The sequence below is a fragment of the Salmo trutta genome, chromosome 14 (assembly GCF_901001165.1).
Source record: "Salmo trutta chromosome 14, fSalTru1.1, whole genome shotgun sequence".
In the NCBI taxonomy this organism is placed as follows: domain Eukaryota; kingdom Metazoa; phylum Chordata; class Actinopteri; order Salmoniformes; family Salmonidae; genus Salmo; species Salmo trutta.
In genome coordinates, this window is record NC_042970.1 from 26248494 (window position 1) to 26263678 (window position 15185).

General features: G+C 42.3%; 1 protein-coding gene across 8 annotated transcripts in view; it reads left to right on the forward strand.

Moving 5' to 3' along the window:
- Positions 1-15185, forward strand: part of LOC115207684 (rap1 GTPase-activating protein 1) — a 144195-nt gene that overhangs the window by 66965 nt on the left and 62045 nt on the right. For 7 of the 8 annotated variants that reach the window (XM_029775050.1, XM_029775054.1, XM_029775046.1 and 4 more), the window contains one exon: positions 8691-8726. Coding sequence is in view for 5 of the 8 variants with exons in the window: in XM_029775046.1 (XP_029630906.1) it covers positions 8691-8726 (36 nt within the window). In the remaining 3 variants the exon portion in view is untranslated. Of the gene's footprint in view, positions 1-8690; positions 8727-9330; positions 9353-15185 lie in introns of those variants that run through there. The other variant, XM_029775055.1, reaches the window with a different exon arrangement.

Genomic DNA, 15185 nt, shown 5'->3' on the forward strand with positions numbered 1-15185 from the left:
TTTTTTTTGTCACATCTTTTTTACCGCATGCATCTTTCCATACACAGCCTCCCCGAGCACGTAAATGGTTAATGGTACTCAGGACCTTGGTTTCTCAAATGATTGCCTCGCCTGGTTCACCAACTAATTCTCTGATAGAGTTCAGTGTGTCAAATTGGAGGGCCTGTTGTCCGGGCCTCTGGCAGTCTCTATGGGGGTGCCACAGGGTTCAATTCTTGGGCCAACTCTTTTCTCTGTATACATCAATGATGTCACTCTTGCTGCTGGTGAGTCCCTGATCCACCTCTACGCAGACGACACCATTCTGTATACTTCTGGCCCTTCTTTGGACACTGTGTTAACTACCCACCAGATGAGCTTCAATGCCATTACAACTCTCCTTCCGTGGCCTCCAACTGCTCTTAAATACAAGTAAAACTAAATGCATGCTCTTCAACCGATCGCTGCCTGCACCTGCCCGCCCGTCCAGCATCACTACTCTGGACGGTTCTGACTTAGAATATGTGGACAACTACAAATACCTAGGTGTCTGGTTAGATTGTAAACTCTCCTTCCAGACTCACATCAAACATCTCCAGTCCAAAGTTAAATCTAGTATTGGCTTCCTATTTCGCAACAAAACATCTTTCACTCATGCTGCCAAACATACCCTCGTAAAACTGACCATCTTACCAATCCTCGACTTCGGCGATGTCATTTACAAAATAGCCTCCAATACCCTACTCAATAAATTGGATGCAGTCTATCACAGTGCCATCCGTTTTGTCACCAAAGCCCCTTATACTACCCACCACTGCGACCTGTACACTCTCGTTGGCTGGCCATCGCTTCATACTCGTCGCCAAACCCACTGGCTCCAGGTCATCTACAAGACCCTGCTAGGTAAAGTTCCCCCTTATCTCAGCTTACTGGTCACCATAGCAGCACCCACCTGTAGCACGCGCTCCAGCAGGTATATCTCTCTGGTCACCCCCAAAGCCAATTCCTCATTCTGCCGCCTCTCCTTCCAGTTCTCTGCTGCCAATGACTGGAACGAACTGCAAAAATCTCTAAAACTGGAAACACTTATCTCCCTCACTAGCTTTAAGCACCAGCTGTCAGAGCAGCTCACAGATTACTGCACCTGTACATAGCCCATCTATAATTTAGCCCAACCAACTACCTCTTCCCCAAGTGTATTTATTTATTTATTTTGCTCCTTTACACCCCCATTATTTATATTTCTACTTTGCACTTTCTTCCACTACAAATCTACTATTCCAGTGTTTTACTTGCTGTATTGTATTTACTTCACCACCATGGCCTTTTTTGCCATTACCTCCCTTATCTCACCTCATTTGCTCACTTTGTATATAGACTTATTTTTCTACTATATTATTGACTGTATGTTTGTTTTACTCCATGTGTAACTCTGTGTTGTTGTATGTGTCAAACTGCTTTGCTTTATCTTGGCCAGGTTGCAATTGTAAATGAGAACTTGTTCTCAACTTGCCTACCTGGTTAAAGAAAGAAAAAAAGAAAGAAAAAAAGAAAAAAACATTGGGAGAGTATAATACATAGGGCAAGAACACTAATACAAAGAGCCTTTGTCCATATGAAGAAATAAAACACAACAACACTGTTCAGATCAGTCACGTGGTTCAAAATACTATACTGCATCCTATAGAAGGTGTGGGCCCCAGGGAAGAATAAGGAATACTGTATAGAAGGCATGGTGAAAAGCCATGCTGACATTACTGTACAGTGCATTCGGAAAGTATTCGGACCCCTTGACTTTTCCACATTTTGTTACGTTACAGCCTTATTCGAAAATTGATTCAATTGTTTTTTTTCCTAATCAATCTACTTGCAATACCCCATAATGACAAAGCAAAAACAGGTTTTTAGAAATTCTTGCAAATTAAACAAATTTTTTAAACTGAAATATTACATTTACATAAGTATTCAGACCTTTTACTCAGTACTTTGTTGAAGCACCTTTGGCAGCGATTACAGCCTCAAGTCTTCTTGGGTATGACGCTACAAGCTTGGCACACCTGTATTTGGGGAGTTTCTCCCATTGTTCTCTGCAGATCCTCTCAGATCGGCTATTTTCAGGGGTCTCCAGAGATGTTCGATCGGGCTCCGGCTGGGCTACTCAAGGACATTCAGAGACTTGTCCCAAAGCCACTCCTGCGTTGTCTTGCCTGTGTGCTTAGGGTCGTTGTCCTGTTGGAAGGTAAACCTTCACCCCAGTCTGAGGTCCTGAGTGCTCTGGAGCAGGTTTTCATCAAGGATCTCTCTGTATATTTCTCCATTCATCTTTCCCTCGATCTTGACTAATCTCCCAGTCCCTGCCGCTGAAAAACATCTCCATAGCATGATGCTGCCAACACCATGCTTCACCGTAGGGATGGTGCCAGGTTTCCTCCTGACATGTCGTTTGGTATTCAGGCCAAAGAGTACAATCTTGGTTTCATCAGACCAGAGAATCTTGTTTCTCATGGTCTGAGAGTCCTTTAGGTGCCTTTTGGCAAACTCCAAGCGGGCTGTCATGTGCTTTTTACTGAGGAGTGGCTTCGTCTGGCCACTCTACCGTAAAGGCCTGATTGGTGGAGTGCTGCAGAGATGGTTGTCCTTCTAGAAGGTTTTCCCATCTCCACAGAGGAACTCTGGAGCTCTGTCAAAGTAACAGTTTTTTGGTCACCTCCTTGACCAAGGCCCTTTTCCCCCGATTGCTCACTTTGGCCGGGCGGCCAGCTCTAGGAAGAGTCTTGGTGGTTCCAAACTTCTTCCATTTAAGAATGATGGAGACCACTGTGTTCTTGGGGACCTACATATGTTGCTGCATACATTTTTTGGTACCCTTCCCCAGATTTGTGTCTCGACACAATCCTGTTTCTGAGCTTTACGGACAATTCCTTCGACTTCATGGCTTGGTTTTTACTCTGACATGCACTGTCAACTGTGGGACATTATATTGGCTGGTGTGTGCCTTTCCAAATCATGTCCAATCAATTGAATTTACCACAGGTGGACTCCAATCAAGTTGTAGAAACATCTCAAGGATGATCAATGGAAACAGGATGCACCTGAGCTCAATTTCGAGTCTCATAGCAAAGGGTCTGAATACTAATGTAAATATTAGACTTTTTATTTTGTGCAAACAATTCTGAAAACATATTTTCACTTTGTCATTATGATTATAGATTGATGAGGAAAAAATGAATTTAATCCATTTTAGAATAAGGCTGTAACGTAACAAAATGTGGAAAAAGTCAAGGGGTCTGAATACTTTCCGAATGCACAGTACACTGTACATACTTGAGTGTTCAGACTGGACATGGTTTTCTATTAGTTTTCTTTGACTGTATGTATTTATTTGTTCATTTTTCAAAAGGGACATTTGCTTTTAGTATCAAGAGAAATCCTTGAGAGGAGGAAGGCCCTGAAAATTCAACAAAGGACATTTCAACCTTCAGTTTAGCCATGAGCTAGAACAACCCTGGAGTAGTACAACCCTGGGAGGAAGGGAGGCAGGTAGGGAGGGAGGTAGGCAGGAAGTGAGGGAGGGAGATAGGGTAGTACAACCCTGGGACGGAAGGAGTTGGGGGGTCTCATTATCTTTAGATTTTTATTTTCCTCTCCCAACATAGAGGGTAAAGGAAACATTGTCCTTTTTGTATGCATAGCTGACTATTATATAATAAATGACAGAAATGCTCCTATCTTTGTGTTACTGTACCTAAAAATGTATTTTCCTTCTACTTTGTATTTGCATATAAGCAATTTATAAATGTTGTACATTCTAAGAGGAAACCCCCCAAAAAGCTTGTGTTATTGTAACATTGTACAATATAGTATGTTGCGTTTATATTTTTGTTCAGTGTATAAAGCAGTCAGACATGAGAGTACATATTGACACACACACACACACACACACACACACACACACACACACACACACACACACACACACACACACACAGACATAGCCTATAGGTCCACGCCGAAAGATAAAGGCGTCATGCAAGACAGTATGATTCCCTTGACAAACCGCTAGGTTCAGTAGGCTTTAAATATAACTTCCTAATTATGCTACTGCCATTTATTTGATAAGATAAAAATAAATGTTTTATATTATTATTGTTGGTTTGATACCATGATCTGTATTATTATTATTATTATCATTGTTAAGGATGCCTGGTTGTGAATGTTTTCCTCTGTGTACTGTTAAAACCTGTTGAGGACAGACGTTCCGCTAGCAGCGTGGTGCGAAATACAAAAACCAAAAAAATCCAATAATTTCAATTTCTCAAACATACGACTATTTCACACCATTTTAAAGATACACTTCTCCTTAATCCAACCACATTGTCCGATTTCAAAAAGGCTTTACAGCGAAAGCAAAACATTAGATTATGTTAGGAGAGTACATAGACCAAAATAACCACACAGCCATTTTCCAAGCAAGCATATATGTCAATAAAACCCAAAACACAGCTAAATGAAGCACTAACCTTTGATGATCTTCATCAGATGACACTCCTAGGACATTATGTTACACAATGCATGTATGTTTTGTTCAATCAAGTTCATATTTATATCCAAAAACAGCTTTTTACATTGGCGCGTGATGTTCAGAAAATGTATTCCCACCAAAAACTTCCGGTGAATTTACAAAAATACTCATCATAAACGTTGACAAAATACATAACAATTATTTTAAGAATTATAGATACAGAACTCCTTTATGCAACCGCTGTGTCAGATTTTAAAATAGCTTTACGGAGAAAGCACATTTTTCAATATTCTGAGTACATAGCTCGCCATCACGGCGACACCCACCAAGTTCGGGGCAACCTAAATTCAGAATTAGTATTAGAAATATGCTCTTACCTTTGCTGATCTTCGTCAGAATGCACTCCCAGGACTGCTACTTCCACAAGAAATTTTGTTTTTGTTCGAAATAATCCATATTTATGTCCAAATACTTTCGTTTTGTTCGTGCATTCAGGTCACTATCCAAAGGGTAACCCGCGAGCGCAATTCAAGACACAAAAAGTCAAAATATTCCATTACCGTACTTAGAAGCATGTCAAACGCTGTTTAAAATCAATTTTTATGGTATTTTTAACGTAAAATTGCGATAATATTCCAACTGGACAATAGCGTATTCATTCAAGGAGAAAAAGAAAAAACAGTGTGCTCGTGGGAATGCGCATATCCAATCCCTTTGTTGCCAGGCAGACCACTCAGTAACTGAGCTCCTATACTCTGCCCAGTGACAGGAGAAGACTCAAACCACTTTCTGAAGGCTTTAGACAGCCAATGGAAGCCTTAGAAAGTGCAACATAACAGCACAGATACTGTAGTTTCGAAAGGGACTAGAAAGAAGAACTACAATTCTCAGATCCTCCAATTCCTGGTTTACTTTTTCTAAGGTTTTTGCCTGCCATATGAGTTCTGTTATACTCACAGACACCATTCAAACAGTTTTAGAAACTTCAGAGTGTTTTCTATCCAAATCTATAATAATCTAATAATCTAATAATATGCATATTCTCGTTTCTGGGCAAGAGTAGTAACCAGTTTAAATCGGGTACGTTTTTTTAATCCGGCCGTGAAAATACTGCCCCCTATCCATATCAGGTTTTAACACCAAAACAGAAATTTCCCCTCAGTCAGCAGAAAGAGGAGCAGAGAGCGACTCCTGAGTGACAGCTTGATATTTGTTATTACTAACAGTCAAACACAAACAGAACGTGAATGGCCATTTCCTGTTGTCTTACAACAGCTTTCAAGTTGTGCAGAATGTCATACTGTAACGATGAGGTGGACTACTTGTTTGTAACTATAAACAACTATAAACACATCTTGCGAGAGAGTTTAACAGTTGGTTCTGGTTTTTGGATTGTTAAGCAAAATGTTGCATTTTTCATGTTACCTATCTTATAAAACAGGTAGTAGGTCTCTAGGTAGTTCCTCAGCTGTAGTTCCTCATACTGTATCTTCAGCCATGTAGAGACAAAGAGGAGATCCTGAGGGAACCTATCACTCTTCTCCACAGACCACAGGAGGCCGCTGAGGGGAGGACGGCTCATAATAATGGCTGGAATGGAATGGTATCAACCACATAGAAACCATGTTGTTGATGTATTTGATACCATTCAATTTATTCAGTTCTAGCTATTACTATGAGCCCATCCTCCCCAATTAATGTGCAAAAAAACTCCTGTGTTACAGACTGAACCTTCAGCTCTACTGAGCCATCCAGTGGCACAGCAATTCTACTGCAAGATGCACCCATACATCTAAAGTGTGTTTCACCACTCCTCCTGCCTGTCCTGTCCTAAAACCCTTAAGAAGGCCAGAAGCCAAAATGTGTTGGTTCTACTTTTAACAATAAAGAAGCTTTTTTATTTAATTTCATTGTCCTCCAAGTGTTGATGAATATCCTGTCGACTTCAATTTGCTCCTCAATTCATGCAACTTGGTTGGAAAGCGTAGTAACGGCAGTGATCCCTTTGCACTGTCCTGTCCTCAGGACAGGGATTCATCTAATCTCTGCTGCTAATATCCCCTAGAACTCAAACAAGGCATGAATGGATCAGTTTAAATGGTAGAAAATGCCCTCAGAATAGGTTAGATAAGGGAGATAATATTAAACCATGTATGCTATTAGGATGCACGTTGTGTCACTGGCTTGGCATTGGAAAATCTGAACTGCTTCAGGGGCCGTCGCTTGTCACATTCATCAACCTGATAGGGCCTGTATGAAAAGAGAGGGAGAAAGGTAGGGTAGATGAATGTCATCCATCCAATGTCACCTAGTCAGCATTGATGAGGTCTGCAGCAGTATGCTAGTTATGCCCAGCAGATTGTATGACTTCACTACAAAAGCATATTAAATCTGCTGTGCCATCCTATATTAACCTAGAATACCTGTTGTGTTCTAAAGAGTAATCTCCTGTTGATGGGGTGTGTGAGGGGTACCTGTACCTTTTATTTAATCTCTCTCTCTCTCTGATTCTTTCTGATGGATGGCTTTCGTTTGAGTTTGATTTGCTATGAATGACAGACATTTGTTTGATTGGCTTAGGATTCAGGGGGGCAGGGATAAGCGGTGATTAGCAGTTGATTGATTGACCGTATTCAGCATTTATTCAGCATTTACTCCATGACGGCTCCTGTGATTGATCCAGGCAGAGCATTTGCCCGGTTTGATTTGTATGCAGCATGGTAAATGTAGTCAGAATTTGAACCGCTATCTCTCTCTGTGCAAACACCACAAACAAATCCATGGAAAATGGCCAAGAGAATAAAATGGGCTGTTGCTCTCTCTATCTCATCCACAGAGATCCTATTAAATTACTAGAGGGGCTATGTCATATACCCTCAAAGTTCCAGAATGGGTTGGTGACAGCCATTGTGGCCAGGGAGAAATCCAAACCAGTCTAATTGGAATGAATGGCCGTAGAGACAAAATCCTGATTTTACTTATGCAGGAAAATAAAAAGCATGTGATATATCAGAAATTGTGTAATAGAATTATTGTCAACCTAAAATACTGTCATATCATTATAAATACAGTTTATACACATTTTCTGTATAAATAGCCTCTAAAATATATGTAAACAGACCAGAAATGTAAAAAACACATATTGGAAGCTAGGCATACATGTCTCAATGTTTTCTTGGAAAGATGTGAGTGCTATTATATGATACAATATTAGTACTTGTTGCATTTAAAACTTATCTAAGTCCTATCATCAATTGATTGGCTGTGGATCAATCCACAGCCATCAGTGTATGGCTGTGGATTGACTGCATTTTTTGTTTGCATATTGACATTTAATTTGAATAATTCCTCTAAAACTGTCTGGCTAGCTAGCTAACAAACATACAGTGCAGATAAATTCTTCAAATTCATTGTTTTACACAATATCTTGTCACAGCACTGGCAAACCATGGTTGATCACCACCTGACCAAAATGGCTGACCATTATCCCATCATAAGAAGGTTGATGTTCATTCTAGTATTCTAATTTCTAATTCTATGATTCTCATCATCCTATCCGCTGTGGCTTGTCTCATATCTTGGGCACTACAATGGGCTCTGACTGTCTGACTGGTACCTCAGCCAGACTGCCTACTCACCTAGGAGATGGTGCTAGCCTCAACCTGAGAGTGTGCCCATCGGTTGGTTGTCAGGCAGAGGGAGATTAAATTATGGACCCATTAATCTGGTGCCATGGGCTCATGGAGGTTGATGCTGTTTTAAATACAGACTACGGTTAAATTCTCTTTCTAAATGATGATTTTTACATGCACGTGAATGTCGTAGATATTATTTTCAGCCAAATTAGTCCTCAGCCAAAATCCCTGATGCTTTCACCTTTTTAGATGAAACTCTGTTTACATTTTAGTCATTTAGCAGATGCTCTTATCCAGAGTGTAGTAGTGAGTGCATTCATCTTCGTACTGGTCCCCGATAGGAATGGAACCCACAACCCTAGCATTGCAAGCACCACGCTCTACCAACTGAGTCAGTCAGTTGGTAGTCATTTGGTTATGGCATTGTTCTAGACTCTTCTTTAGTCTGATATGACCTGACACTCAGTGGAACCCATTGATTAAACCAGACCAGTGAAGATGGTGGGAGACAAGAAGTCTGATCTGATATCTCTCTTTGTTCTTTCTCTTTCTAGTGTCGACAAGACCTTCTCCAGGACCAGAAGTCTATGGTGAGTTTACCCCCCCTCCCCTTGACATTCAGAAATTAAGTTAATGTTGTGTGGGATAAGTTAATGTCATGCATAGGTGGCTCTAGATCACTCTTAAAAGTACTGCAGATTAATTTAAGAGGTTTCTAAAATAGGCCGCCTCATACAGTATCTTTCTTTATCCAGCTAAGCTGTCCACCCCTGGTTAAGTACTGATTCCAGTCATGAGGGCATGAAACATCAAATGGATGTCAGCCAATGTCTTTATTTACTGTGTATGTTGTACCACATATGTCTATGCTCAATGTGCCATACTGCTGTTGTAGCCACAATTGGGTGTCCTTGAGTAAATTGCTACATCAGACAGTAACATATATGGGCACTGAGGAAGCCTAATGTCATGGCTGTGGATCAGGCCATCTGGTAACATAATTAATATTGAGGAGGGCAATGTAATATTCCATCCTTGGCAGCATGAGAGAAAGATATGTTCCCTGTAAATACAGGCAAGGTAACAGATGGAGAAAGTGCTGGAGAAATGGAGCGTTTGGACAGAAGGCCTGCACTTATCAGACATCTTTCCTTTTGCCAGGGTGGCGTAGGGCGGGCAAAGAGCTGTGTGTGTTTCACACATGTCCTTTTCACAGGTACAAACAGACACACTCACAACCCAGTCTGATTACAGATAAATTCTTCTTTTACCACTGCCACAGGGTGAAACATGAGTGATTTAACATAGTACTAGAGAGCAGTAAGAGATTGAATCACCAAAGTCTCACCGGACCCTAATGTATGTAGGCCACTCTACAGCTGTCTGCACAGTTTTTGACCAAGCAGTGTTTAAGCATGAAATAGATTACCTTTGACACAGCACATTATAATTTGAAATGTAATATATCCGTGTAAAGCAATCTTATAAGAGCTTTGGAAAGGGCTTATAATATGCTGAAAAGAGAGGGAGAGGGGTGAAGATGGGGGGATGTGAACAGAGCCAATAGAGGTGCAGGATGGTTCTGAAAGACCATCAGAGGGTAACGTTGGGCCCGTATTGCTGCTGAATTTAATTAAGAGGGGATGTGGGGGTTCATTCTGCACTGTGTTCCAAACAGGTCTGTAGGGCATGCTAATGTAGCGGGTCACCAAAGGAAGGGAATGCCTTCTAGCCACTGAACAGTGCTGCTCTGAACAGTGCTGCTCTGAACAGTGCTGCTTTGAACAGTGCTCTCGCTGCACTCAATAAGTCATTATGTTCGATTATATTGGCCTCTACCTGCAGGCAGATAAAAAACCCATAGTCATGTGAAGCCTTTTTTGGGTTTGTATGTGAGAAAGTTGTATTTTTGAGAAATAAGACAAACATTCTTCTGTATTTATTAAATGCATTCATCACTGCTATAAATCATTTAGGAAGGCTGGCCATGTATGACTTACTAAGAAGTAATAGGAAGGATGTCCCAGACTGACTCCATCTCCATTATAAAGGACTGAAAGGTGTCACTGAATAAGAATAGCAGCTTGATAATCAGATTTACCAGAGCAGGTTTAAATCAGACACAGTATGCTATCGCATCCCTCTTAAATCCATCAGAGCAGGTTTAAATCAGACACAGTATGCTATCGCATCCCTCTTAAATCCATCAGAGCAGGTTTAAATCAGACACAGTATGCTATCGCATCCCTCTTAAATCCATCAGAGCAGGTTTAAATCAGACACAGTATGCTATCGCATCCCTCTTAAATCCATCAGAGCAGGTTTAAATCAGACACAGTATGCTATCGCATCCCTCTTAAATCCATCAGAGCAGGTTTAAATCAGACACAGTATGCTGTCGCATCCCTCTTAAATCCATCAGAGCAGGTTTAAATCAGACACAGTATGCTATCGCATCCCTCTTAAATCCATCAGAGCAGGTTTAAATCAGACACAGTATGCTGTCGCATCCCTCTTAAATCCATCAGAGCAGGTTTAAATCAGACACAGTATGCTATCGCATCCCTCTTAAATCCATCAGAGCAGGTTTAAATCAGACACAGTATGCTATCGCATCCCTCTTAAATCCATCAGAGCAGGTTTAAATCAGACACAGTATGCTGTCGCATCCCTCTTAAATCCATCAGAGCCTCAGTCATCCTTTCTCTCAGCAGGTAGGTGTGTGTGTGTGTGTGTGTGTGTGTGTGTGTGTGTGTGTGTGTCATTTTTCCTCTAATGGTTAGCAGTGATAATGGTAACTTGACACACACTACATAGTAAACTCGGTGCATGTAGGTTGTGTTGTTTTTTATCCCTCAGCGTATGTCTGCCAAGTGCCCTCTAGTGGTTAATGATCAATCATGACCATCTCAGAACATAATGTTCTTCAACATTCTTCAATGTTCTTCTTGCAGTGAAATAGTTGTAAACTTCATTACTCTTGATTATGGCACCGGTTACCCTCTAAATCGTCTTCACTGCCATGCTGAATATATAACCATACAGACTCTTCTGAATTACATTTTCTTTGTGTTAGTCTTAACTTTGCTTTTGGAAATAACACTTCCCCAAGGACATAACTCAGCTATAAACCATGGTAAAGTACTCAGTTTGTGTGTGTATAACAGTTTGATTGTGTGAGGGCTAGAGAGTGTTCATGAGGTGGTGTGGGTATGTGTGTGTGAGTATGCATGCATGCATGTGTGTGTGTGTGCGAGTCAGTGAACCCCATGGGTATCTCCTCTGACTGCTGCCGACACCCTGTTCCCGTTCAGGCCCCAGAGCGCTGTGTCATGAAGTCATAAAGTGATGGTGAGTGATGAGGAGGGGGAGCTGAAGTAGGACCTCATTACCAGGATGTCCTACTCCTCAGCTGCTCTGTAATGGCTGCCATCCGCCCAAATGCAAGAATGCAGGCAGCAGCAGGTCTTAAGGGGAAAGCTGAACCCAGCCCCAGAGAGAACAATTGTGGATCTGGGCACCAGTGTCAGTGTGTCTCACCTGTCAAACTGGTCCCTGTAGTCCTCTTGGCATCTCTAATGACACAGAAAGAAGGTGAGGGCAGAACTCACTTATTCATTTTCTTCTGGGAGTGCTTAAGATGCTGATTACTTGAGTGTTTCGGATTATACATCGGAATGGGGTCTGGTTATTTTGGGGGTACTGTATGTCACTGAGCATGTACTCTTAGGCCTCATGAGGACAGTAGAGAAAGCTGAGTATTCACTGAGCATTCAGTTTGAGTGGTGACCCAGACAGAGTGGTGTCTAGGCTAGTTAGATAAAAACCCATTCGATTGTATGACCTCTATTTCCACGAAGTGACTCCGGTGGAGGTTGTAGAAAAGACAGACCTTTGATGCAACAAGGAACAAAATGTGTTGATCAGATGTCTTTACACTTCTTGTCTAAGCACCTGTTCTGTTTAATGCATGCTAGACAGCAGGCAGCTGGAGGGGGAGGCACACACACACACACATCCGCCCCTTTTAATAATCGCACCAATCGTGCCCTGTTCAACTGGTGTGCCAATCCCATCCCCACAATACCGGACAGCTGCAGGTTTTAAATAAAATATGACCAACTTGATATCCCCAATGGGCCCTGTTATAGTTATGTAGGCTAATGTAGATACCATAGGGAGAAACTCCCCAATCACCAGCACCCACATTACTAGTCAAGGATCATTTGTCTCCACCAGAACACTTACCTTTAAATCATCATCTACATACATCATCATACCTTAGGAAGATTATGTGTTGAAGACTGACATAGGGAGGGAGCGGTCTAAAGCGATGTGTACTTTCCCTTCCCATTCTTTTTAATGACTCGATACCAATTCATCACATTCCCTCTCCAGTTTCCCCTCATATCTGATGACATGATAATGCATGGGGCTGTGAATACCATCTAATCATGCAGGTTAATGCTTCTCAGTGACACCACATATCACTAACAAATGCCTCCCTTGAGCGTCTAGTTGAGTGGATTGAAGAGGAAACTCTTTCGCGCCTCAGTGTGTCCTGTCCTCTTCACCCCATCCCTCCCTCACTCCCTTCCATCCCTCCCCTCTCCCATCACTCCCACCATAGAGGCTTGCTGATTTGCGGCATCTAGCTTTCTGCATTTGCATTTGAGAGTGCATTCACTAAGCTGTGATCTAGTTAATCTGTCAGAGGGCCTCCACTCAGGGTCCATATATTCATGCTATTAATCAATAAGATGAGACTCATTGAGGGAGTAATGTCCCTTGCAGTTGTGAGCCATCCCTATAGTCTGGGGGTAATTCTCATCTAATCAAGGGTCGTTAGAATTGGTTTAGTATGAGCACAGGGGATTGACCAGAGTAGCGGCCGCCAGGTGAATTCAAGTGTGTAGGCTGTCTCAGTGATGATACACGGAGAATGTCAAGGATCTGGTCTGGTTTGTCAAGGATCTGGCGTCGATAGAGAGGGCTGCCAAGCTTCTAGCCCCTAAGTAACTTTGCAATATTTTGTATTTTTATGTATTATTTCTTACATTATTAGGCCAGAAATGTTTTTGTGTTATTACATACAGCCGGGAAGAACTTTGGATATCAGAGGGGCGGTAACTCATCAGCATTACCAGCATTACGACCAGGAATACGACTTTCCTGAATCGGATCCTTTGTTCGTACCCCCCAGGGCAATTGAACTGATTCCAGAGGCTGACCCAAAACATCGCCGGCGGAGAAGAGGTGCTCAGAGTGGACTTCTAGTCCGACTCAGGAGGCGCGCACACCCCCCACCACTTCTGAGTATATTACTCGCTAATGTTCAGTCTCTGGATAATAAAGTTGAAGAGCTGAGGGTGAGAATTTCCTTCCAGAGAGACATCAGGGATTGTAACATACTCTGTTTCACGGAAACATGGCTGTCTCGGGATATACTGTCTGAGTTCATACAGCCAGTTGGGTTCTCAGTTCATCGCGCAGACAGGAATAAATATCTCTCCGGGAAGAAGAAGGGCGGGGTTGTATGTTTGATGATTAACCACTCATGGTGTTATTGTGATAACATACAGGAACTCAAGTCATTTTTGTTCACCCGACCTAGAATACATCTCAATCAAATGCCGACCGTATTACCTCCCAAGAGAATTATCTTCGGTTAAAGTCACAGCCATGTATATTCCCCCTCAAGCCGATACCACGATAGCCCTCAAAGAACTTCACTGGACTTTATGCAAACTGGAAACCACATATCCTGAGGCCGCATTTATTGTAGCTGGGGATTTTAACAAAGCAAATTTGAGGAAAATGCTACCGAAGTCCTATCAACATATTGACTGCAGTACTCGCGCTGCTACAGTAAAACACTCGACCACTGCTACTCCAACTTGTGGGATGCCTACAAGGCCCTCCCCCGCCCTCCCTTCGACAAATCTGATCACGACTCCATTTTGCTCCTCCCTTCCTATAGGCAGAAACTCAAACAGGAAGTACCTGTGCTAAGGACTATTCAACGCTGGTCTGACCAATCAAAATCCACACTTCAATATTGTTTTGATCACTCGGACTGGGATATGTTCCGGGTAGACTCTGAGAATAACATTGACGAATGTACTGATACGGTGACTGAGTTTATCAGGAAGTGTATACTTGATGTTGTACCCACTGTGACTATTAAAACCTACCCTAACCAGAAACTGTGGATATTTGGCAGTGTTCACGCAAAACTGAAAGCGCAAACCACCGCATTTAACCATGGCAAGTTGCCTGGGAACATGGCCTGCTTCCCCCTGATCCAGGCCAATCCCAGGTGGTCAGGGTAGGAAACAACATCTCCACCCCCCTGATCCTCAACACTGGGGCCCCACAAGGGTGCGTTCTCAGCCCTCTCCTGTACTCGCAGTTCACCCATGACTGCGTGGCCATGCACGCCTCCAACTCAATCATCAAGTTTGCAGACGACACTACAGTGGTAGGCCTGTTTACCAACAACGATGAGACGGCCTACAGGGAGAAGGTGAGGGCCCTCAGAGTGTGTCAGGAAAATAACCTTACACTCAATGTCAACAAATCAAAGGAGATGATCGTGGACTTCATGAAACAGCAGAGGGAGCACCCCCCTATCCACATCGATGGGACAGTAGTGGAGAAGGTGGAAAGTTTTAAATTTCTCGGCGTACACATCACAAACAAACTGAAATGGTCCACCCACACAGACAGCATGGTGAAGAAGGCGCAACAGCGCCTTTTCAACCTGAGGAGGCTGAAGAAATTTGGCTTGTCACCAAAAACACTCACAAACCTTTACAGATGCACAATTGAGAGCATCCTGTCGGACTGTATCACCGCCTGGTACGGCAACTGCCCACAACCGCAAGGCTCTAGCTCACTAGCCAGTCACTTTAAACAATGCAACTTTATATAATGTTTACATACCCTACATTACTCATCTAATATGTATATACTGTACTCTATAACATCTACTGCATCTTGCCTATGCCGCACGGCCATCGCTCATCCATATACTTATATGTACGTAT